Raw genomic sequence first — 27,597 nt, forward strand, 5'->3', positions numbered from 1 at the left:
AACTTTTTTAATGTTAAGGTAGAAATAGGTGTAAAATGAAAAGTAAACCTTTCCCTCCCACCCCAGACTTATTCTTTTTTTTCTCCAGAAATATCACTGTCTCCTTTATCAAATTCTTAGCAATCTTTCAAGCTTCTGAACATATTTTTTTCGCACAAACATCATACTGTAATACTTCTGTGCTTTTTGCTTATTCATTTAACACAATAACATGTTATATAACAAAACTTACAGATCTACCGCATTATTTTTAATGGCTACATAGTAGACCTTTGCTTAAATGTAACATGCTTTAAGGCATTCTCCTACTGATAGGCATTTATTTATGACTGTTAATGTAATAACAATGTTTTATACCTTATACACAATGTTTTATACACACTTTGGCAAGAATATATGTAGGACAAATTGCTACCAATGATGCAATTAGATCAAAGGTCAATGCATTTTTAATATGAGTAGATATTACTACCAAACTGTCCCCCAAGGCCATGAGGTGGCACCAAATTGCACTCCTCTGTCTCTGCAGGGCATGAGAGTATCTGCTTGCCTGCAACCTTCTACCATATGTAGTATCCAAGTTTAAAACTGTTTTGATCTAATAGGTAAAAAAAATTCTTTGCCTTTTAAATTTTCATTTTCTTTGTCATTTTTATTTTCATTTTGTAAATTACAAATGAAACGAAGCATTTTTTTCATGTATTCATTAGCCATCTATATGTTTATAAACCACCTGGTAAAATATTTGCCCATTTATCTATTATTTATCTAATGAATTTGTAAGTGTCTTTCTATATTAAAGGAATTAATCCAGGTCTGTCATATATCATGTGATACAGCATTACAACTTAAAAAGAAAATAGTTGTGTCACGAGTTACATATTCTTTTTTTTTTTTTTTTTTTGAGACGGAGTCTCGCTCTGTCACCCAGGCTGGAGTGCAGTGGTGCAATCTCGGCTCACTGCAAGCTCCGCCTCCCGGGTTCACGCCATTCTCCTGCCTCAGCCTCCCTAGTAGCTGGGACTACAGGCGCCCGCCACTGCGCCCGGCTAATTTTTTGTATTTTTAGTAGAGATGGGGTTTCACCGTGGTCTCGATCTCCTGACCTCGTGATCCGCCCACCTCGGCCTCCCAAAGTGCTGGGATTACAGGCGTGAGCCACCGCGCCCGGCCACATATTCTTATCTATATATCAGATATATAGCTGTTCCATCTATATAGCCTAAAAGAGAAAAATAAAATGAAAATATTGAGACTGATTTTAAAGTTACAGTAAATGTCATTCTAACATTTTATTATTTTTCTGAATAAAATAAGCAATATCAACTAGTTAATCATTTATTTACTATGTTTATCCACACATATGAGTGACTCACAGATATGATTAATAATATTTCAATCTTTATATCATTTTACAAAAATTTACTGTATAAGAGATCAGGCCATATGTGACTTGCCTAGAGAACTAAGTTTTGAAACTTACCTCTTTATTGCATTACCTATAATTATTTCATGGTGAGTGTTTAAAGTCATCAAGATATTTGATTAAATACTTCTAGAAGAAACCAGTACATACTGAAAAGAGTTGACAGTAGTGATAAGAAGCAAGATGTTTATATTTTTTGTAAACCCTGGTGGTTGATGAATGCTAATATTAGAAAAAAAATCACTATTTTATGATTCTTAAAAATCTCTATTTTTCCCGTGAATAATGCCCCAATTAGACTAAAAGTTTCTGATAGATTGAAATTATATCTTATAGTTCTTTATAGGCCCCATAATTAATAATTTTTCATAAATATTTGCAGACTAAATATGAAATTAACAGACATTTACAACTACTTCGAGTGTTACCTAGTTAACACTGTATACTGGGGCTTAAATAAAAATCAGTAATTTCAGGATAAATACGTATATTTCCCATATCTAACTATTCCTGCTATGTCTCTGGTTCACCATGCCTTCACATATACATCCCTTATTTCTATAGTATTGTATTTTATTTAATCCATTACATACTTTAAAGATTTTCTTATCTATTTGTTGTTTCCAGTTATCTAAACATAGCTAGTATTTACTAAACTGTTAATCATTTGCAGCAGTGTATTTTGGGAAAATGAATACAGGTATAGGAAAAATTATAGAACAAGAAAATGTTAAAAGTCAAGATCAATAGTATCCAACAATACCATGGAGTCCCATGTCTTTGGAGCTTGAGGGTGCCCTAATCATGATGAAATGGTCCTAAAATAGGCAAAAATGGTTTTAGAGGTCATCTGCTTACAAAAGCGCAGACAGTGGCGATTCTGCTATCCTTAAGTTTCTCTTGCTCCACATATGCCTGGATTTGTGAGAATAATGTGACTTAGAAGACTGTGCAGATCCAGGACTCTGAGAGTGGGGAGAGGCCCTCTGCATGAGGTTTCGGGATATGGCCCTCTGGAGATTCTTCATGGAAGACCCTGCAGCCATGGTGATCACCCAGGGATGGTCCAGGGCCTGGCCAGCTGACATGCGATGACCAGCCTCCAAAATCAGTAGTTTGTCTATAAAGTCCTTTGCCAAGTGAGAAATACTTGGCCAAGGCTGAGAATAAAAATAAATAAGTTAGAATAAAATAAATAAAATAGAAATATACACAAACACAAAGAATCCTATTCTTAATTACATAGATTAATGCCAATCGAATCCAAAAAACTTTTTCAAATAAGCAGTTTTAATACTGTGTCATTACATATATAGAGGAACTAAACCACTTTTGAGGGAGGAAAAGAAAAAACTTTCACAGAAGAAAAAGACAAACACAAACACAGAAATTCTCTTCCAAACTCTTTGTCCAATGAGTGAGAAAACCTTCTCAGAAATCTGTCCACTGTGCTGTTGTTATCAATACGAGTTCCCATACTGCATTTACGGGAGCTGGACAAGGCAAAGCAGCTGGCTTTTACAAACTATGTCAACATCAGGTCAGTGTTTGCAACACTGTGGTCATCTCACAGAGTTCCTGTGACTTCAAGAATGAGAAGGAGTCGAAGGGGAAAGTGGAATGGATTGAGAAATCATCAACTTTTCCCTCCCTTTGAAAGCTTACTCTGAGCCAGGCACAGTAGCTCACGTTTGTAATCCCAGCACTTTGGGAGGTTGAGGAAGAAGGATCGTTTGAGTCCAAGAGTTTGAGACCAGCCTGGACAACACAGCAAGACCCCATCTCTACAAAAAATGTAAAAATTAGCCAGGCACAGTGGCACATGTCTGTAATCCCAACTACTCAGGAAGCTAAGGTGGGAGGATTCCTTCAGCCCAGGCATTCAAGGCTGCAGTGAGCTATGATGGCACCACCACACTCCAGCCTGGGTGACAGAGTGAGACCCTGTCTCTAAAAAGAAAGAAAGAGGAGAGAGAGAGAGAGAGAGAGAGAGAAGAGGGGAGGGGAGAGGCAGAGAGAGAGAGAGAGAGAAAGAGAGTGAGAAAGAAAGAAAGAAAAAGAAAGAAAGGAAGGAAAGAAAGAAAGAAAGGAAAGGAAAGGAAAAGAAAGGAAGGGAGAAAGAGGAAGAAAGAAAGGAAGAAAGGCAGAGAGAGAGAAAGAGGAAGAAAGAAAGAAGGAAAGGAGGGAGGGAGGGAAGGAAGGAAGGAAGGAAGGAAGGAAGGAAGGAAGTGAAGTGCACTTCCTCAAACACACTGGGCCCTCACTGTTCCCAATCAGCTGAGAACAAATAGATTCAACATGTAACAAATAGATTCAACATGTAACAAATAGATTCAAATAGATTTGACTACAAATAGATTCAACACGTAACAGCTACGACACAGTACAATATGCACAGCTAAGTAGTTCCTATTTCAGGGATTTATAGTGGCAGTGTTTACAGCAATTGCACATACTTTAAGTACAATAGCAGCACTTCATAGTGGCATTTCTGAGCATGGGAATAAGAAGGCTGTTGCTTTATATTCAAATTTGCTTTCTGCATTATCTGCTGAGAAAGAAAAGAAACATTTAATCTGAGGAATGCAAGCCCCTTTAAATTATCAGGCCAAGAGAGGCACTGAAATATAACAGCCTTCACTTCTCATTCTCCTCTTGTGCTAAATAATTACCTCTTGAAGCCACTTGCTATGTGGGCTCTACACTATCTAACACCAAGTAACCATAAAGTGCCATAGGTTGGACATCATCACTCATACCCTACAGTTCAACAATATAGCCAATCACTAATCAATGTTATTTCTGTAAACCAGTGTTAATTCCTCTCAAACAACTTTGTATCAGCCCAGACCTAAGAGCACACGCCCCACAGAAGTTAGGACGTTTTCCAGAGCAGCTGTCCCCACTTTGGCCTGATCAGACAAGCTCTTAAAAACTATATTTTGTGCCTCCGCCTCATCCTTTAGGTTGACTCTACCAACACATACCATATACCTGGAAAACACTACAGTTTAGTGACCTTTGTCCTCTGCAAAAGAGAAACATTGAGAAAATTGCCCATACGTTTGCTGTATCTCAAACACAATTTCTAATTGATGTGTGTTTTTAAAAGATGGTATTTCCAAGGAAAGATAAGGGAATCCTTCCATGTATAGTCTCTGCCCTTGTGTAACGATAAAGCAGAGTCCATACATAGACATCACACTCTCCGATCTCTTAGCACCCTATTAACTCTATGTTTTGTTTTTTGTTGTTTTGTTTTGCTTTTTTTAGAGATGGGGTCTTGTTATATTGCCGAGGCTGGACTTGAACTCCTCCTGGTCTCAAGCCATCCTCCTGCCTCAGTTTCCCAAGTAACTGTGACTGCAGGCCCACTCCCACCCCCACCCATGCCAACTTAACTCAGAATTTGTTTGTTTGTTTGTTTTTGAGATGGTGTCTCATTGTGTTGCCCAGGCTGGAGTGCAGTGGCCTGATCCTGGCTCACTGCAACCTCCGCCTCCCGGGTTCAGGCGATTCTCGTGCCTCACTCCCCCATGCTGGGAGAGTGCCTCACTCTCACATGCTGGGATTACAGGCATGTGCCACCAAGCCCAGCTAATTTTTGCATTTTTGTAGAAACCAGGTTTCGCCACGTTAGCCAGGCTGGTCTCAAACTCCTAACCTCAGGTGATCCGCCTGCCTCGGCCGCCCAAATTGTTGGGATTACAGGCGTAAACACTGCCCCCAGCCTTAATCCAGAATTTGAATAATAAGAAACCAGTAAAAGAACTCTTCTTTTTTGTCCTTCAGTGTATTTAGGTAAATGAGACATGAGAAATATTTATCCCAGAAATAAAAGTTATAAAATAAATAAGCATATCTGACAAATACTCAAACACGGGAAAAACAAAATATAAACTCTGCAAGTCTAGAAAAAGCACATCAGTGACTGACACTCACAATGCCATGCCCTCTGGTTCTGGCTAGACATCTATTTGGCCCTGAATCCAGACACATCTATCTGAGCTCAAGACTATTTAAATGAAGGTTAAATTAGATGGCTCCTCTGGAACATTTTAAGACAAGCAACCGAATCTTTCTGAAAGAATATAAAATATGTGCAACAAGGTTTATGGAGAGCTTATTAAGATGACCCCAAATGATTGTACGTTTAAAATGCAGTTGCAGAAAATAAAGTAACCAGAGAAAAAGTTCTTCAGCCAAAGCTTATTATTCAAACATGAGTTATAAATTGCAGAATTCCTGAGCCATAAAGAACAACTGGAGAGTATCTAGGAGTCAATTTCACATTTCACATTAGAAAAGGGCAGCTACAGAAAGAAAATGAACTACTTTATTTTTCTTTTATTAATCTAAAATTGATTTTCATCTATGTTTAATAAAGTATAAAATAGACTAATATACATACACGTACATATCTATTAAGGAATAAAAATGGAGTGTGCATGCCCCCAAATGTTTAACTAATAGTGCTATATAACCAAAAACAACTAGGAAACCATAGGTTGAATCGAATACCCACTCTGGACCAGCTGTCACCTGATGACATCATTTAGTCTTTTCACCAGCTTTCCCATCCACTTGATGTCCAATAAACTTCCTTATAATTTCTCCTCCCAAATTCGGCCATCCCCACTCTTTGCTTCAAAATTCCCCTTGTTTGGCGTTTCTCGACAGTCTCAGGTAGACATGACCCCGAGTCCCACTGCTAACCCATCTTACTGTGGAAAAAGCATGAAGTCCTTGGATCTGGATTAGACAGGCAGTCTGACCACACACAGCTCTGCAACCTCAGGGTCTCAGTTTCCTTGTCAGAAAAATGGGGATCATCATATCTCCTTCACGAGATTGCCATTAGGACCAAATTAGACCAAGCATGTGAAAAAGGGTTTTCAAACTGTAAATATTGTTGCTGTTGTTCTTGTTACTATTAAATCCTCGCACCTTAATTCCTTCCTCAGTTCTTTTGTGGATAGATGAACTGACTGCACTTAGAGAACTGGAATATGAAAATTATCCAATAATTCTCAAACCAATTCCATTCACAATAGCATGACAAATGTGCACCCTCAAAAAAAAGTTATGTGTTAAGAGGTAATGAACCATTTTACAAAAAAAGGAGAACTTTATTTTATCCCAAGATCATTAAATTAATTTAGTTGCAAGTAAATTGTAATATTTGTGGGTATTTCAGGCCTTTTTTCCCCTTTTCTTCTTTCTTCATCTGGTTCTTTGCCTATTTTTCTGTCTTTTCCAATAGAGATTGGCTTCACTGTATAAAACAACAGTAACCCAAAAAAGGCATAAAACTGAAACTTACACCAGGAATTGCACTACTTATTAGCTTTAAATGATTCAAAGGAATTCGGAGGGATGGTATCTTACATGCTGTAGATGTCTTGACTCTCACCTTCAGAGAAGTCAGAAATGATTGTAGTTTACTGCTTTCCAGTTTTTTGATGAACAATTTTCCTCTGTTGTTTGCCCACATCCAGGCCCTTTAAAAGAGTCTGGCTCTCGTCGCACAACACAGCCTGGCCTGCCCTGGTGAGAACCTTGCTGAACTCTTCTCCAGCATGGTTTCTCTAGCTTCCCCTCAGTGGTGACTCTCTAACCCATCTCACCAGCTTGCCACTTGCTGACTCTGTTCTCCCTCCTATTCTGCCCTCTTCTTCCTTTCAGTTGCCTTCCGTGGTCTGGTAGTCAGACCCCACTTCCCTCTCCAGTTTTCTGCATCAGCTTCCAAATTAAATGTTCTGTTCAGGCTTCTCTTTATCTAGCGGTCACACATCACTTTGTGTACTATAGACCCCCTATCTCCCCTCCTCACCATGAGCCCCAGGAATCCCATGGAGATTGGTGGTGCCTCTTCAAGGAGACAAGAATCATATATTCAAGATTAATATTTTCATTCTCTTCTTTTTTATGAACACCAATTAGTGGGGCTAATTTAATATCTTGTGCAAAAGATTGGTAAATATACAAAAGCTAACTAGGTAACTGGTTTAAAGAATGACTAATATTCCTACAACTAGTCAACGCTTTAATATTTCTCAGTTCCTTTGCATAAATGCCCACAAAAAATCATTATAAAAATAATTATTAGGACCAGGAGTGGTGGCTCATGCCTGCAATCCCAGCATTTTGGGAGGCTGAGGCAGGAGGATCACTTCAGCCCAAGAGTTCAAGACCAGCCTGGGTAACATAGTGAGACAGTGTCTCCACATACAAAAATTAGCTTAGCATGGTGACACGCAGCTGTAGTCCCAGCTTCTCTGGAGGCTGAGGTGGCAGAGTTGCTTAAGCCTAGGAAGTTGAGGCTGCAGTGAACTGTGATCATACCACAGTAACCAGCCTGGGTGACAAAGCAAGACCCTGTCTCAAAATACAAAGAAACAAAAATTATTAAAAAGCTAAACACTACCCACACAACATAGACCCAGTCCCTAAAATTCTAGATGCAAACCTTTGAATTTAAGATTGTAATTAATGTTACAATTTGCTAAATATAGAGCTCTTGAAGTATAGGACAATTATTGGTGGATTTAATTAAATAATTTTTTTAAAGCTACAAATATCTATTTTTAAAAATAGATAAATAAGCTATCATTCAATTCCTTACACTAGAAATAATCATTGTCACATTTATCTCCACAAAAATCATACGTTTTATTAAAAATTTCTACTCATGACAACCTTCTGATGAATTTTCCTTCCTTCTTTGAACATTAGTGTGTGGTCTTGGTAGAATTTAACTCAGGCTTTGCAAATAAATTTTATGTAAATATGCCCCAAACTGATTACTCTCTATGACTTTGTTAGTAGTAGACATGGCAAAAATTATTCTTCCACATCTCAGGAAGCAGAAGATTCCATACATCATTTTTGTTATAGATATTTAATATTTTTATTTCTTTATTTCTCAATCTACAAAGCAGATTTTAAATGCTTTATATTGCCAAAAATGAAACTGCAGAAAGACAAATCATTGACTAATTATGTCAGAATGCTCTGTCTGCTGGGGCATTTGTAAATTCTGGGAAGAGTGAACACATATTCACAAGTCACAGGTGCCATTTAATTTTAAAATGGAAAGTTAATTAATCTTACACTAGGCTCATAGTTTATTTTTGTGTGTGAAGGGGTTCTGCTTTGAGAGAAGGAATGCTTCCATTTCTTTACTCATAAGGAAAACCCTAAATTTAAGTAAAATTGGGTACAGTCGAAGTTTTTTGAGCACCTACTATTTTTCAAAGCACCAGAAGTTAACAAGAGGAGTGTTCCATTTTCTCCAAAGAAAAAACAACGTAAGAGTGACCAAAATAAATGGGTTGGCCTTTGAACCCCAAATCAACAGATGACTCATTCTTCTATGCATAATATACATTTATTATTCATAACTGGTGCTTATAGTATAAACATATAGAATAATGTATTTATAACTAGTTCTTGCAGTGTACACGTATTAAAGTATAATATAAACAATATAAACATAATATTAATATTAAGTCAGTTTCTGGAAACTTTACTCAAATAGTTCCTTTCCTCTCAACTCTGTGAATTCCACTGATGATATCAAGGTCAAGATACAACCTAATCAAGGAAGCAGATAGCATAGCTACGTTTATACCCTAATCACTAATGCAAGGTGACATCTACACAGTCAAAACAAAACACACCACCATCATTTCCCTTCCTAGAAACACTTATTGTCTGTGATTGAGTTTAAGAGATGAAGGTTTATATCCATTCAGTTTAAGACAAGTCAGAGAAGAGATGAAGAAAGTGATAGAGCAGAAAATGAAGTTACTCTTGTAAGATTTAAAACCACTAAAATTATTTTCTATAAAGTAACTTTTAAAGTAAAAATATCATTAAAAATCATTAAGCACCACATATTTTGGTGAGCATAAGTACTTAGGAACTAAACCATAGGAATGGGGACCAAATTACAGGAATTAAAGCTTAGCAGACCTATCTGAAATATGGTACGATATTCATTCCAAGAATTCTAGTCATGATGGAAAGAGAATTAAAGTACTGAATGTTCTGCTTTTCTTTCCTTTTCTCCTACTTAATAACCTGAATGGAGAACAAGAGAATAAGAGAAGTTAGTGGAGAAAAGGAGACATAACAAAATTGGGATCATGGCTGGTGAAAATGAGCATAATCAAACAGACATGTTACTTCTAAAAGAGAATATCAGCAAAAGTATTTCCTAACAGTATGAGAATCATAGGTGAACCTAAGTAGATAAGGACCATTTTCTATCAATATCCATGTGGGATTTTAAAATATATAGACCTATGTATATTTGTGTGTGTGTGTGTGTGTGTGTGTGTGTGTGTGTATGTTTTTAGGCCAGGCACTGTGGTTCACATCTATAATCCCTGCAACTCAGGAGGCCCAGGAGGCCAAGGTAGAAGGATCACTTGAGACCAAGAGTTCAAGACCAGCCTGGGCAACATAACAAGACCCTATCTCTACAAAAGATTTTTTTTTTTAATGAGCTGTGCATGGCACATACCTGTAGTTCCAGCTACTCAGAAAGCAGAGGTGAGAAGATTGCTTAAGCCCAGGGAGTTTGGGGCTGCACTGAGCTATGATCACACCACTGCACTCTAGCCTGCTGGGTGACACAGTGAGACCTTGTCTCTCAAAAAAGAAAAAAATGTTTTTAATATCAGTGTCTGTCCTCGTCAGCTAGCTAATATGGTTATAATTCTCCTTTTTTTTAAAATCAATGCATTGCTCACCAAAAAAAGATGACTGTGATACAGTGGAATATAATTAGACAAGAATATATGATTCACAACTCATTGATGAGAATTCTTGTAATTTATCATTAATATTAAAATTCTAACACCAACCTTTCTTCACTATTCCATGTAAAAGATTTAAAAGGTGCACTTGATAAATGAAGTTTGTACTGAGAAAAAAAGCCATAAAACTAATAACTTACTTAGGCAAAATTCAAACTTTCAGTCCTAGTCTCCCAAGTTAATTGTAATAATAACAAAAATAATGAACATATATATAGCACTAACTCTGTATATACTAGCATATGAAAATAGTCTCAGCACCTACATCTATTAGCTTATTTGATCTTCACAACAACCCTTTTAGGTAGGTACCACCATGATTACCATTTCACAAATGCAGAAACTGAGATACAGAAAAAACTTTTAAATGTCCAAAGTCACACAGTTAGTAAATTGCAGAGCTGGTAGTGGAATCCAGCCAGTCTTGTTCCAGGTAGTTGGATTTTTTTTTTTTTGGTTTGTTTGTTGTTGTTGTTGTTTAGAGAGAAGGTCTCACTCTTTTACCCAGAAGACTGGAGTGCAGTGGTGTGATCATAGCTCGCTGCAGCTATGATCCTCTTGCCTCAGCCTCTCAAATGGCTAGGACTATAGGCACATGTCACCATGCCCACCTAATTTTTAAAAAATGTTTTTGGTAGAGATGGGGTCTTGTTATGTTGCCCTGGCTGGCCTTGAACTCTTGGGCTCAGGTGATCCTCCCACCTCAGCCTCCCAAAACAATGGGATTATAAATATAAGCCACCATGCCTGGCCCAGATTGTGTTCTTAATTATTATATTATACAGTTTTTCAAAATACTTAATATGCATGCATGTACACACACACACACAAATGCATGCATCTGAGCTCTAAAGTTTTTTTCATTTGTTTGTTTTCATTTGTTTTTGTTTTTGTTTTTGTTTTTTTGAGACAGAGTCTTAATCTGTCACCAGGCTGGAGTGCAGTGGCTGGAGTGCAGTGGCCCGATCTCAGCTCACTGCAACCTCCGCCTCCCGGGTTCAAGCGGTTCTCCTGCCTTAGCTTCCTGAGTAACTGGGACTACAGGCACACGCCACCACACCCAGCTAATTTTTGTATTTTTAGTAGAGATGGGGTTTCACCATGTTGGCCAGGATGGTCTCGATCTCTTGGCCTTATGATCTGCCCACCTCGCCTCAGCCTCCCAAAGTGCTGAGATTACAGGCATGAGCCACCACTCCTGGCCTAAAGTTTTTACATTTTACTAGTCAGTGTATTCCCTTATGTGCTTTTGCATATATTCTGTCTATTTGGAATCTTCTTCCTTCCAGAAACTCCTTCCCTTCCTGCAAGATAGCACAAATGTGGCCCTTTTCATGGACCCTGACCCAGTTTTCCTAAGCAACGATAGATTTTCTTCCATTGCCCCTGTGAACTTTGAGGCTTTGTTCCCACTTACATTAAAGCACTTGTATTTGAAGAGATACATAATCATACTTGTCTCTCAGCCAAGACCACGAGGCTCCTAAGAGCAGAGACACTGAGCTGAACAAAATTTCTGGCACGAGGAAGGCCTGACCAGAAGGAAGGGGTGAAGACCACATAAAGATGCCTTCAAATGGTCTCCATAATGAGTCCTTTACTTAGCGTCTCAAGCACAAGCTCTGCCACCATCCAAAAGCCATTGTGATGGCACTGGCAATCAAGTAGATAAGTGAAGGCCTTCCTTGCACACTGGGGAGGAAATCTTTGCTCTCTTCCGTCCCTTCTCCACCATCTGCTGTACCTGTCTACCCTGGCTGCTCCTCCAGCATTGCAGAAAAAAACTAGAAAAGGGAACTCCTATGCCTACCTTGCAAAACCCAGTGAATAGAGTAGATGTAGCCTTTCAGACAATCTACATATTCCAGAATGGATCTAATAAACTCAGCAACTAAGGATGTTAATTATCATCTACCTAACTATAAGTCAGAAATTCTATGCTGTGTTCAAAACAGTTATATCTGAGATACAGTTACTCATGCAGTTATAAATCAGAATCTTTTAATATTTTTCAAAAGCAATTTGTTTGTAATTGAAGGCATTCTCCATGCTTATTCCTTTTAGATGTCTTATTGAATGCAGAGAGAAAATATGGTAGTATCCCTGCCTTTAAGGAGCTTATAATGTCTTAAAGCAGCAACCTATAGCAACCAGATTAAATTAGAACAAATGAAATTAATTGTAATTCTAAACAGTATTTGGAAAAGGGAAAGAATGACAGAAGTGGAATGATCATTGAAGATTTCATGAAAAAGAATATATTTCACAACAAAATCCAAAAAAGTTAAACATTAATATTATGGCTAACTTTTACTTATATACGAGTGGAGCTAGAGTATGGCTCTGTTAGATATTAGTATAATACTTAGTATTATATTAAACACATCACTCCCCTTCACCATAAGAGGTATACCACATAAATCTCTGGAAGTTTTCATCCAATTTATTTTATTTTATTTTATTTATTTTTTTGAGACAGGGTCTCACTCTGTCACCCAGGCTGGAGTGCAGTGCTGCAATCTTAGCTCACTGCAACCTAGATCTTCCAGGCTCAAGCAATCTGCCCACCTCAGCCTCCAGAATAGCTGGGACTACAGGCACACATCACTATGTGTGGCTAATTTTTTGTATTTTTTGTAGAGATAATGTTTTGCAATGTTGCTCAGGCAGGTCTAGAACTTCTGAGCTCAAGCAATCCTCCTGCCTTGGCCTCCCAAAGTTTTGGGATTACAGGTGTGCACCACAATGCCCAACCTATTTAATTTGATGTTTATACCTGAATTCTGGGGAAAATAAGTGATTTATACAATGTGTCACATCTGGAATTTCAGTTATAGGCAAAAGAAAACCTTTCTGAAAAGATGCGAATTATTATTTTACAGTTCTGCAAATCAGAAGTCTAAAATGGGTCTTACGGGCTAACATCAAAGTGTCACCTCTGTGTTCCTTCCAGAGGCTCTAGGGGAAAATGCATTCCTTGCTTTTTCCAGCCCCTAGAGACTGTCCTTATTCCTTGCCACATGACCCCTCTCTCCATCTTCAAAAGCACATCATTTAAACCTCTTTCCATAGTCATATCTCTTCTCTCTAGCTTTGACCCTTTTGTCTCCCTACTATAAAGAAACTTGTGATCATATTGGGCCTCCAAGATTATCCAGAATAATCTCCCAATCTCAAGAGTTTTAACTTAATCACATCTGCAAATTCTCTTTTACCACATAAGGTAGCAATCACAGATTCTGGGTATTAGGGCATGGACATCTTTGGTGGGCCATTATTCTGTCCACCACATCTATGCTTCCAGACTTGACAATATGGGAAACCAAAATATATCCACCAAAATATACTTCTTTGGCATATTTTGAGATGGCTCTTTAGAGGGGCTGCAGACATAACAGTGGCTCTCAAAGCTGCCCTTTTGTGGAAAAGATTTGCATCTGTAGAGGAAGTCTACATTAGTGAAGTAAACAGTGGATGCAAACAGGATTTCTCTGAGACCCATTATCAGTCTTATCCTAAACTAGGAAAGATTAACTCATAGGAAATATCTGACAGTATTAAAGTTCCAACAGGGAAACTGTCACCACTGGATTCCATCTATTCTTTCTGAGAGCTGTTACCTGAGAGATTTCATCTGCATAACAAGACAGCCTTTGCTCACCATGCCTTTTTTCCCCTCCCCCTCCCATAACCTGTCTCCAAACTCCAAGTCTCTGTTCCTTTCTGTACAGTATGAAAACTTCAGTCATTTGGCTCTTCTTTAAGTCTCATCTTTTGTGTGGCTCCTGTGCACAGAAATAAATTTATATACATTTTCTCCTGTTGATCTGCCTATTGTCAGTTTGCCTTATAGACTCAAATTATATTCAGAAGAAGGGGAAGGAAAATTCCCTTTACTCTACAGTGGTCACCTGGTTTTAAATAAAATTGGTACAATTAGCAATTACTAGGCTTGGCAATAGATGCTAAATATATGGTAATATGATGACAAATGAAAACATGATGATATACTTTTCTGAGTCTACCAATATATGATTTCTTGGTATTATGGACTGAATATTTCATTCTCTCAAAATTCTCTGTTGAGCCCTAACCCCCAGTGTGGCTATGTTTGGAGATGAGGCCTCTAGGGAAGTAATTAAGCCACCAAACCTGTGGTATTTTATTACGGCAGCCTGCACTGACTAAAACACTTGGTGATATCAAAAGAAATGTTAATATGCTGGACATGAGTGCCTGACAGACATGGGGAGGGAAATCAAGATAATGTAAATCTAGTACTTTATTACAAGCAGTCACACTCCTCTGTGGTGTATGTTGTCAGTACTCTGGGGCTATAGGCAGACATTTCCTCAAGAAACAGAGGGTGCCTTGCACCTCCCACCATGGAGATGCTGTTAATGCTCCATCTACACCCTGGGCCCCTCTATCCTGTATGCATGCACGCACCCTTCTTTTGAAGGTTTGCTTCTAAATCCCAGCCCCCTGCTCTTTTTCAGCAGACTGCCCTGGGGCTCATGGAGTCACTCTGCCTTGACCTCAGAAGGCCTGAGAATTTACCACCATTACCAACCTCAGTGACCAACAGATAGGTGTGGTGTGAAAACCCTGCCCATTAGCCTCTGGACAATGCTGAGAAATATTAATATCTCCCCTGCTGAATAAGGCCTACCCTCTGTGGCTTTGGCCTCTTTGCCTTCCTTGTCCTGCTCCCCTCACTCCCTTACCTGTCTCCCCAGGAGTCTATCCATAATAAATCACTTGCACATGAATCGTCTTCTCAGTTGCTTTTGGGGAAACTGACCTTAGGAACTCTCTGAATTAAACCCAACAAAAGGATTTTTAAACAGAAAATATTGTATATTGTTTATTATTCTTTCACATTAAAAATAATTATAGTATCTAGTCCAAATATGGCCCAAATGGACCACACCCCCATATCACACTCTGTGTAGTTCCCCACAACATTGAATCATGGCTGGCCTAGGACTCAGTAACCGATAGAATGATGCAGACATGGAGCTGTGCTATTTTCAAGTTTAGCTTTGAAGAGGACTGGCAACTTCCATACCTCCCTTTTGGAATATCCCCTTCCCTCAGCTGTCATGTAAGAAATCTGGCTGCCCTGCTGGAGAAAGCACATGGAGAAACCCGTGGAGGAAAAGAGAGCCAGAGATGCATAGAAAGAATGAGAGAGAAAGGCCAAGGAGTCCCAGTGATCTAGTTGAACCTGGATTCCAGCCATCCCCACCAAGATGCCAGACATTTGCGTGGGGCCCTCATGGATATTCCATCCCAGTCAAGCCCCCAGATGACTGCAGTCCCATCCAACATCAAGTGGCACAGAAGATTCACAAGCTGAGCCTTATCAACCACAGGTTCATGAGTCATAAAAAAGTGATGATTGTTTTAAGCCACTAGGTTTGGGGATGGTTTGTTATGCAGTGGTAGATAACGAAAACAGAAATATATGTTCTTTGTAAACAAAACAAAAACAGAAATACAAAGATATTCAAGCTATAAAGAAAATCAAAATGATCCAAATCACCATACCAGGAGAAAAGCACGGTAAACATGCTATTGTATTTCCTCCTAGCCTTTTCCCATGCAAACATTTTCCCACATGAATGTGATCATAGTGTATACACAGTTTATATCCTGCTTTTATTCTACTTGGCAGTATATTGTGAAAATTTTCCAATGTCATTACAATTTTTAAATGTGCATGAATTGGGGACTATCATACTCTATCATATGGATGCTCAGTTATGTGTTCAAACATTCTCTCAGGACTCTTTAATTTTTTACTTTTGTAAATATAGCTTGGATTAGTACTCTTACAGTGAAACCTTTGCTGCATCTGGGATTACTTAGATTCTTACAAATCAAATTATCAGATCAAAATACATAAATTTTTTAAAGTTCTTGATATGGTTTGGCTCTGTGTCCCCACCCAAATCTCATCTCAAATTGTAATCCCTGCAGTCTCCGTGTGTCAGGTGGGGAACCAAGTGGAGGTGATTGGATCATGGGCAGTTTCCCCATGTTGTTCTCGTGATAGTGAGCGAGTTCTAATGAGATCTGATGGTTTTATAAAGGGCTCTTTCCGCCTCTCTTTCTCTCCTGTCGCCATGTGAGAAGGTCCAAGCTTGCTTCCCCTTGGCCTTCTGTCATGATCGTAAATTTCCTGAGGCCTCCCCAGCCATGCAGAACTGTGAGACAGCTAAACCTTTCTTTAAATATAAATTACCCAGTCTTGGATATTTCTTTACAGTAGTGTGAAAATGTACTAAGACAGTTCTAGATTCATATTTTCAAACTACTTTCCAAGAAACCAATGACAATTTGTCCTCTACTAGTACTTAGTGAGAGGGCTAATCTCTCAGTACCCTTCGCAGCCATGTGTAGAATTTAGTTGTTTGTTGTTTTATCTTTATGAATTTGAAAGACAATAAAAAGACATTTTTGTGTTCATTTGCATTTCTTTGGTCATTAGTGAGGCTGGACATTTTTCAGACTTTTAATAATCAATGGTATTGCATTGTCTGTGAATTTTTCCCATCCTTTCCTACTTCCTTGTGTAAATTTTAGTTCTCATTTATCAATTTGAATGAGTTTGTAAAAACATACACATGTTCCATAAGGCACTAAAGGTCTGTCAGAGTGTAGAAAACATTATATTTAAATTTGGTGTTTAACTTTAATTTTGCTTAAAGATGTTGCTGTAGATATACACGTTATATTTTAAGTAGGTATAAGCAAATATCAATGTTTTTCTTCATGAGAAATTAGAAGTCAAATAAATTTGCTCATCTGCTGTACATGAAATGAATTTCCTATTTTGTCAGGCTTCCCACACACAAGCATTGGCAACTTTCCTTCCCTACCCAAAACAACAAAAAAGTTAACACATTCATGAACACTGGGAGTTTCAAGTTTAATCAGTGGATAAATATTTTACACAAGCTGTGAGGTTAAACATTTCGCTGAGAAAACACTTCATCGCAAAAAGGGCTTGGATCATCAAGATTTAAGGCAGAAAAATCTCTCGCCAAACACCCAAGCATCATGCTGAGTTTCTGTGAACACATTAGTCTAGTCAGCCAGCTCAAGCTCTGCACAGATTGGAGAAAAAAACTGCAGAGGAACTCATTTATCTACTTGATTGTCAGTGTCATGTGCTAACCACAGGCAGCTAGTAATGGAGGCCCTTGCTGTCTTGAGTCAAATGGCTCTCAGTCAGGGGCGATTTTGCCCCACAGGAGACATTTAACAATGTCTGGAGACATTTGGGGGTCCCACAACTGGGGGAGGTACATTACTGGTATTTAGAGTAGAGGACAGTGATGCTGTTAAGCATCCTACAGCACACAGGACAACCCCAAAAATCATCCAGTCTTAAATGTCAAAAGTGACAAGGTGGAGAAGCCCCACTCTAAACCAACACAATAGAAATAAAATAACGCTCTCTTACCTCTCCTGTATAATTATATTTGCCTTTCAGAATCTTCCTGTAAAGCCTTGTCTGGCTTTCATCATCAAAAGGCAGGAATCCGCTAAGTAAAGCATATGTGATCACACCAAGAGCCCACATGTCCACTGCACTGGTATAAGGCTTCCTTAGCAAAACCTCAGGAGCTATGTACTCTGGGGTCCCACAGAGTGTCTTCATTGTCCAGTCACCACTTTTGTTCCCGGAGTATGCCAAACCAAAATCTGTAATTAAAATTTTCGACTCTTCACCTGGATGATAGTATAAGAGGTTTTCAGGCTTTAGGTTCCTATGAGTTATTCGCAGCGCGTGCAAATACCTAATCCCATCAGCAACCATCTGGAGGATCCTGACGGCATCCCGCTCTGTAAAGGATCCCTGAGCAATGAGTCGATCAAAGAGCTCCCCTCCGGTAGCCAGCTCCATTACCATGTAAACTCGATCCTCAGTCTCAAAGATCTCCATGAGCTGGACAATGTAACGATGGCTAACCCGCCGCAGGACGCTCAGCTCACACACGCACGCTTCTCTACCTTCTCTCTCTCTGGTTTCCATCACTTTTATTGCAAAAGGTTTCTTGGTGGTCTTGTGCTCTACCCTGACAACCCTGCTGAAACTGCCTGTCCCAATAAGAGCTTTGATGTCATATCTGTTGGGAAGAAAAACCGAACATATTATCCCCAGAAGTGATGATTCTCAAAATTATTTAAGTCCATGCTTTATCTCATCTTTTCTATCCTTCTATTCCTCCCATTGGATTTATTTGTTTATTATTACTTGTGTTTATTATTTTTTGAAAGGTACCCCAAATCCTGTTTTGAAATGGAGGAAAATGATGTAAAGGTAATTTGTTGGTAGAAAGACAATCTTAATACAATAACTACCATTTATTATACAGTTATTATATGCCAACAATTTTTAAAAATCTTATCCCTACTAAAACCCTGCTGGGTAATATAATAATATCCCCCTTTTTCAAATAAGGAAATTCAGACTTAAAAAGAAGTTACATGAGTTATCAAGGGCACCCAGATTGTGGTTGGAATGGATGGGATTCAAATCCAGCCCTTTCAAATGCATTTCACAAAAACTGTTTCAAGAATGTGAAGACCCCCCCTCTACCAATTTCCTTCCGTCCTCTAGCCCTTGTTTTTGTCATTCTTCAACAACAAACAAATTAAGTGGGGGAGAATAAAGTAGAAGCTTACTCCTGTTTATAATTTCTCAAAAGACAGAGGATCCCATATCAGGAGACAGAGAATAAACAGGATGTTTCTTTGGGTTGCTTGACTGTGAGCTCAGCCCCAGGCTCATCTTGTACACAGTAGCTGTTAATAAGGAAGAAGTAAATGCAGCTGTGCTATTATAAGAACTGGTTTCAGCAGTCTCGTGGGAGTAGTGTTAGGGCCACCTTGCAGCCAGTAGCTTCTCACAGTCTCCCTCCATCCCCATACCCACACTTGGAATTTCTAGGCAGTAAAGAGAATTTTAACATGGAATGTATGTCAATAATTTGTAAACCAATTATCCCACAAAAAGGCCAAGAACATATGTTTACCTACGTAACAAACCTGCACATCCTGCACATGTACCCCTGAACTTAAAATAAAAGTTGAAGAAAAAAAGGCCAGGATATCAGCTCAGATTTCAAATGCTAGGGATCTTAAGCTTTAATTATCTGTGTAAACGTCTATTAAAATTTAAGAATCTGGCCAGGCACGGTGGCTCATTGTGTAATCCCAGCACTTTGGGAGGCCGAGGTGGGAAGACTGTTTGAGCCTAGGAGTTTGAGAGCAGCCTGAACAAAAAACTGAGACCCCTTCTCTATAACAAATTTAAAAATTAGCCAATCATGATGCACAGCTGTAGCCCCGGCTACTGAGGGGACTGAAGCAGGAGGATCCCTTGAGCCCAGGAATTTGAGGTTGCAGTGAGCTGTGATCAGACCACTGCACTCCAGCTTGGGTGAGAGAGCGAGACCTCTGTCTCAAAAATTAAAAAAAAATAAAATAAAATAGAATCCTATCAAATTTAACCCTCTACCTCATATTTAAGACATGTTGAGAAAATGCTAGACTTAAAATCATGATTGTATAGCTGGAAAGAATATTAAAGTTGGGTATTTAACACAACTTCTTGTTTTACTGATGAGAAAATTTGAAGAACACATTAGCCAATTGGTTGCTTACGTTGTAGAGTCAGGATTAGAACGCAGGTCTCCTTTTTTTTTTTTTTTTTTTTTTTTTTTTGAGATGGAGTCTTGCTCTGTCACCCAGGCTGGAGTACAGTGGCATGATCTTGGCTGACTGCAACCTCTGCCTCCCAGGTTCAAGCGATTCTCCTGCCTCAGCCTCCTGAGTAGCTGAGATTACAGGTGCCACCATGCCTGGCTAATTTTTGTATTTTTTTTAGTACAGATGGGATTTCACCATGTTTGCCAGGCTGGTCTTGAACTCCTGACCTGAAGTGATCTGCCCACCTCAGCCTCCCAAAGTGTTGGGATTACAGGTATGAGCCACTGTGCCTGGACTTCATTTTAATAAAACCTCTCCTAGCTAAGGATGACAGAGAATGGAATGTACTCAGGGAGTACCCAGGGAGAAGGCACGTTTTTATATCACATATTCAATACCAAAGATTCAAATGCAAATACTAAACTATGCTTTAAATAGTCTAACTTCTTTTATTGAGCTTATTTTTCCTGTAACTTTTTTTTATTTTTGCCTCTCTTGTTTGTTCTTTGTATTCCTGTGTGTATTGAATAAAAATGACATTTGGCTGTACCAGATTACAGAAAACAGCTTTGTTCTCCACAGAGCATTTAATTTTCTGGCCAATTACGTTATCAAAACAGATAGCAATTTAGTAATCTTAAATAGATTCTTTCCCCTTTTCCCTTTCCAACTCTGCTTTTTTATTCACATGCATTCTCAGTGTGATTTTGAAGATAATCACAGGCATTTCAAATTCTATTGCTTTGCAGACCAACCAAGTTTTATATTACCTCTATTGTGGATGAAAGCACTTTGTAAATGCTAATTTATCGCTATGCCCTCAAAGCTGCCATCAAACTCATTTGTTCACAGAATTAATCATATCAAACAAACTACCATTTCTGAGAACTACACGCTTTTGCTCAAATAAAAGAAGCTTTATTCAATACTGTTAAGGGGGCTTCATATTTCCAATATTTGAAAAAATGCTAGTAATTTGGCATTGGAGGAAACAGTACACTTGAAGCCAAGATTTAGAGTGGTGGAAATAAATGCCTCAGATTGTTATTCAATTTGTCCCATAACAAATTCTTATAGCTACAGCCTTGCTCGTGAGTCCTCAACTGCCATGAATGGTGACCAACTTTATGATTTGCGTGGCTATACCTTGTAAAGTGCCTGGCACAGAGGAGTAGCAATAAACACTGAACAAAAGAATCATTCACTGAATACATATTATTCCTGAATCATCATATATATTTTGCAAACATTAAGTAAAGATCACATCAAGCTGGGAAGAATGCCTTTATAAGGTCTTTTCATTTCCTTCACTTTTACCCCTCCACTCTCTTAAAGAGTAGCCTCAGAGTCAGTTTAGTAGGTTGGACAATTTCGTATCATCCCAGAGACTATGTAAATTGGAAATATTACTTTAACCTCAGCTGCTATGATACAAACTGGGAATTTTTGAACATAGATTAAAGATTTGAAGCAAGGAAATAATAATAGTGTTACAATCTGCTTGAGAGAAACAATTATAATAAACTCCCAACAAGAAAGTAAATATACTCATATCTAAATTCTATCATCTCTTTTCTGCAAAAGTTATAGATGGAATCACAACGGAGAAGGAAGACGACTGTGTTCTAGTCCCAATTCTACCATTATCTTGGACAAGTCACTTAACCTTTGGGGACTCAACTACTCATTGGTTAAAGATGAGCCTTGAGTTAGAGTCTCTGAAGCCCTTATAATGTTGAGATCCTCTACTTCTGTGATGCCTTTACACTCTGTGGGGCTGGGTCTACCCCTGGATTGGGAATTAGTAGGGTGGATGAAAACTAGACCAGACTAGCATCATCTCTCTGACTACAAATGACCAGAGATGCCATTTAACCAATTCAGTCTTGACAAGACCCTGTACCTACTCAGATTCAGTTCAGTCATATTAGCCAGCCTTGTTCTTCTGTAAGCTTAGCAGCCACTGAACTAATCCTCCAGGAGTCACTGTACTAAAAGTTCTCAAGGAGGCCAGGAAATGGCTCTGCATAGGTTCTGGACAGAGCACTGTGACAAAGTGAGCATGCAATTCTAGGACCAGCAGTGCCTTGGGAAGCCAGCTGAGCCACCCATTATTGTGTCTCCCCAAACACACAGAGGAGAAGGGGATTCTGTGATTTACTTGGTCAAAATGTCCAACATGTCCAACATGGTACACTCAGGAGGCCAACCAACCTGAAATCTTCTACATACGAAGGGCTTATTTGTACTTCATGAAAACAATAATCAGCATTGCACTAATGTCTACATGAGGACTGGTACCATGCACTGTGCAGCATAATTTACATGTATTACTTTAATTATGCTCACAACAGTCTTATGAGATAGATACTCCCATTTTACAGAGCTAGAAACGAAGGAAGGAAAAAAGCTAAGGAATGTTCTACGTGGTACATGATAGAAGATATGGAACTGGACCTCAAGTCTGGCTGACTCAAAGGCGCATCTCTAGTTCACTCACTGTAATCCCAATTTTTAGAATTTAGTGGAAGATCCTTCACACACCAGGTCTGGCAGGACCCAGCCCCAGGATATTAGAGGCAAAGCCGTCTTCCACCACAGATGCTGGAGGTTGGCAGACAGTCCTCTCACACCCCCACCCCCAACCTCCGAAGATAGGAATTCCTTCCCTTGTTTGCTGCTGCTCCTCCTCTCTTTTTTCCCATCCTCTGAACTCCCTGTTCGGAGATGTCAAAAAGAAATTGTACTGGGCACTTATGGAACACAGCAAGGAAGGCTTATCCCAGACTATTGCAATAGGAGTCAAGGCTTCTGCAACAGGGGAAAGAAAATGGACGCCTTTGAAACAAAAGGCAAGAAAGTTTTTAAGCGCTGGGGTGAACTGGTGGAAAAGAATGGGAGAAGCTTAGGGAGAGGTGGTGAATGAGATCTGTGTTTGCTACCTGGCCCTTATGGAAGTTAGGCTCCTACCCTCCCACAGAGACTGGGAGACAGTGGCCCTAACTCTCTTGATGACTACATTTCAAAGGGATGGCTCCCAGGTGCCTGAAAAAGACACTCTTGGGTTGTAGAAGATTTACATCTCAAAAGGGCAGAGAAAGGGGGAGATCAGTGGCCTATCATCCGAAAGAACCCTGTCCAAAATTGAGTCAAGCTGAAGGAAACCTCGAGGCGGTCTTGGCCAGGGGTTTTTCTTTGTCAGCCCAGTCCCAGGCCAGTTCCTCACATGGCGCTTTACCTGGCAAGGACCCGGGGGTCGAACTTGGCTCGGAAGCGAGCCACCTGTATCCTCTGCGCCGCCTGGGCCGCCGCCTCGGGCCCAGGCCCCGCGCCTCCGACGCCGGCTTGATTTTGACCTTCGTGCTTGGCCCAGGCCAGCGCTGGTGGCCCCGGGACCACCTTCCTGCTGGCGCCGCACCCCATACCCGCAACACGCCCGCTGCTCGCGGGACCTGGGGACTCGGGAAGCAGCCAGCCCTGTTCCTCCGCCCTTTATCAAAGAGCAGCTGCGAGGGGCGGGACACTCTGAAAGAACCCCACTGGAGGGTCGTGGTCAGGGAGATAGCCCCCAGGATACCCGCTAACGACCGAGACGCCTGGATCATCGCTGGTCACCGTCTGTGTGTGTAATCTGACGTGATGAAAGTAAAGTCAACCAACAGGCAGAGCCTGCGCCTAATTCTCTGGGCTTCACTTTCTGCATCTCTAACCTGACAAAGTGAACATATAAAATCATACGATTCTATAAAGGATATCGTCCCTCTAAAGAACTTTTCGCTGAGCTCATATTCGGATGACATGAACATTAAACATATATATATATATTTACAATTCTAAGAGCTTATAATATTTAAAGTATAACTTCACTGCCTTCTATTGCATTAAACGGTTGACAAAGGCCTGTGTCTGGCACTCATGACCTTCATCTTCCGGGTAATCCATCTAAGAGAGAAAAACTGAGGGCCACGATAGATGTCTAGAACCCAGACGAACACCCTAAGCAAATACAGTGAGAAAACCTGTATATACATATACAGTGTATATACAAAACCTGTATATACAAATATAGTGAGAAAACCTGTATATATATATATATATATAAATATATATAAATAAATATAAATATTATGTATGGTAACTTTACATTTTCTATATATTTCATTCTTGTATTATTTATATGTATTATACACATATGTGAATGTGTGTATATATATTATGCACACACAGTATTATAATACTTATAAATATTTATCATTTTGATAAATGTATATTGATTATATCACTATATTGATTAGATTTCATTGATATTTGTCAATTATATTCATTCACACACACACACACACACACACACACAAATGATGTGTGGGAAATGAAATCCAGTCACGACCAAGCAAGTCAAGATCACATGCCTCCCAAGTTGTAGAACCAGAACTGGAAGCTGTTTCCCGATTTCCAGGCCAATGCTACTTCAATTTGTGTAATTTCCTTTCTAATTTCATTTAATTTGTAGTTTGGTTTAACAGGGAATGTCTGTGATGAATAAATTAGTCATGAATTTTCCCAGAGCTATATTTTGATGGAAAATTTAAAATACGGCTTTCATATAGCTGAGGGAAAATTAGTTCATCCTGCAAAGAGAGCATAACTACCAAATAATGGACTTTTCTTCCTAAAGAACCCTCAGAATTCTCCAACTACTAAGAAACAAGGAAAGAAGGTTTATTTTAAGCAGGTAAACAACTCGTTCTTATATGTCTCGAGCTTTTGAACTAATTTGCAGAATAGGCTATTAGGTTAGAGCAAAAGTAATTGTGTCTTTGCCATTAAAAGTAAAGGCAAGGCTGGGCATAGTGGCTCACACCTGTAATCCCAGCACTTTGGGAGGCCAAGGCATGTGGATCACCTGAGGTCAGGAGTTCCAGACCACTCTGGCCAACATGGTGAAACCCCATCTCTACTAAAAATACAAACATTAGATGGGCCTGGGGGTGCGTGCTTGTAGTCTCAGCTACTCAGGAGGCTGAAGCAGGAGAATTGTTTGAACCTGGGAGGCGAAGGTTGCAGTGAGCTGAGATCGCGCCGCCAATGCACTCCAGCCTGGGTGACAGAGCAAGAGTTCATCTCAAAAGGCAAAAGCTGCAATTACTTTGCACCAACCTAACAGTATAAACAGAATGGAAGAGAGAAATAAAGGGAACAAACTGAAGTCAGATGTTAAGGTACTACTCAAAAAAACACAAAATTTGTTCCTCAGAGAGCCTGTTGTAAGGATTGTTTGCATAAGGATCGCACAGCAAATAGGAAGCATCTACTATAAAACCTAAACCTGGGCAGCAGTGAAGGCGCCAGACACTTCCACGAGGCAGGCAGTCCCTCTGCGTGTCCACCTTCTCCCAGCAGTGAGGGCCTTCACAGTAGGCTGCAGAAACCTCTTCTGTCCTGGCTGCAGCTGGCCGCACAGCAAAGAAAGCTTTGTCACAAGCCTCCCACTAAGTCTAAACCACGTTCCTTGAAAATTGGAAAACACAGTCGCTGATTTTAAAGCCCTTAAAAAATGAAAACATTAATGAAACCACTGATTAGTTCTCTTTTGGAAAGCCCCAACTATTGACTAGAAGTGTTGTTGATGTAAATACTTTGCCTGGAGACAAAATTTAAGTACCTGTGCATTTGAAACTTTCACTTTCAAGGACTTCCACTAAGCTCTGAAATGTTAAAATGGTCATAAGTATATCCTTTTAATATGACTAATCTCAGAAAGAATAATTCATAAAGTAACATATAGAAAAATATCCAAATACATAGACTCTCCTGCATGCATTTCTCTTTATTGTGTATAATTGCTTGATCATATGGAGACCACTCAAGCATTGTTTGGGACCATTTGCTATTCACCCATTAATTAACTATTCATAGTTATTTCAATTATATATTTAACTTAATTAAAGTAATAAAATGTTAAAATAGCTCTAGACTTAAGGCCAGCTTTAAATGAAGCTTTATTTTTATATCAATGTATTTAGTGCTTTTAAGTGGCTACCTGTGACACTTAAAGCAATGAATAAATGGAAATGGTTCTGTGACATGGTATTTATTATAAAGAGTGATTAGATTGGACTTCCTTCTTAATAAAAAAAATCATACTTCAACTACCATTTATTGCCCAAAAGTCACAAATTCTTACTACTCAACTGTAAGATTCATAATAATGTGTAATACATAGCTCCCATCACCTGATACCAGAATCTACTCTACACGAGGTTTTTAAAGAGAAGAATTAGAAGGACACAAAGAATTAAATCCAGAATGTGTCCTGCACTATCGAGATTCTGAAACTATAGAAACTTCCTAGAATAACTTTCTGACTTACATTTCATACGGTGATTTAATTAAGTGGCTTGGTTTACGAAAGATATTCTTCACAAAGTATAATCCAACCCCTAAAGAGTATTTCACTGTAAGGATTTAAGGAACTATGCCAAATCAAAAAATCATTGCAGATTTAGACTAACATTTAGGGAAGACACACTTCTTTCTTTCATGAACAATATTGGTGGAAAACATGGAAAAGAATACAATCGTGATATTCTGTCATCAGTTTTTATTATACTCCAGCAACATGAAGAGTACAAAACAAGTAACTACGGATACCCTAAGGAGTGATATAACAGGAAGCCCTATAATATTATACCCTCCTTTACCTTACAGCTAAAAAGATAGAACCTTCATTTTTAACAGGTAAAGTGAAGAATTTGCTTCACTTATTAGTTCTGCTTGAAATAGCTTCAATATTTTTGCTTTTCAAGTTTTAGTTCTCTTTAGATCCCCCCTACAGGGATTAATTTTCTCTAAAGTGATCTCCTGCCTCAAACATCAGTTTAAAGTTATACATCTTATCAGCTTCCTTTTCCCCAAGGTGTAGGGTCTGTGTTTGTCATGACAACTGGCATGGGGCTCTTTTAAGCCAATTTCACATACACCATGACGTGTGAAATCAACAATGCAAAGCTACTCTCACAGTTTTCTTCCCATAAACAAATAATAATGAGCTTCTAAGTAGGATGTCTTTGTGTGAAACTCAGAGATGGTGGGCACTTTCCTGCCACCCTGCCAAACTATTTCACACTATCACAACACCTTATAAAAATAGGACTGTAATAATCCAGGCAAGTCAGTAATAATTTTTGAATTACTGAGAATATTTTTCTGTCACTACACTAATGAATAATTCATGTTAACTTGCATATCTTTATATTTAGCACCAAAGAAAGAATATTTAGCTTTTGTAGAATTTCAAGTTTTATGTTTTATTTGTTTTGTAACTATAAAAAAGAAAATAAAAATTAGTATATAGTAATAAGTGATAGAAAAAATCTCTGCTGTCCAGTAAAAACATAAATTTCATTTTGTTATTGTAGTGACTTAAAGAAATCTCCAAGCACAACAGGAAATGAAGTTTTCTTATTTTGATGCACAAATTTAAAAAGATAAAGTGATAGGGTATTTCACTGTATTTTCGCTGATTTGCCTAAAGGATGTCTGCCTTTTCAAGTTGGCAATTTGCATCCAAAGCTTTCAAAAACGATGGCTAGAAATATGTTTAGTTACATGGTAAAATAG

The 27,597-nt window shown here is 38.9% G+C and overlaps 1 protein-coding gene across 1 annotated transcript; it reads right to left on the reverse strand.

Moving 5' to 3' along the window:
- Positions 1–908: 908 nt before the first annotated feature.
- On the reverse strand, positions 909–23,400 carry PSKH2 (protein serine kinase H2). Its single transcript, XM_004047239.5, has 3 exons — positions 23,216–23,400; positions 17,726–18,392; positions 909–2,586 (listed from the first exon to the last, which is right to left on the reverse strand). Exons 1-3 carry the CDS (start codon positions 23,398–23,400, stop codon positions 2,281–2,283), a joined length of 1,158 nt encoding a protein of 385 aa, XP_004047287.3. The 3' UTR covers positions 909–2,280.
- Positions 23,401–27,597: the final 4,197 nt, after the last annotated feature.

This window comes from Gorilla gorilla, chromosome 7 (assembly GCF_029281585.2).
Source record: "Gorilla gorilla gorilla isolate KB3781 chromosome 7, NHGRI_mGorGor1-v2.1_pri, whole genome shotgun sequence".
NCBI classification, from domain to species: Eukaryota; Metazoa; Chordata; class Mammalia; order Primates; family Hominidae; genus Gorilla; species Gorilla gorilla.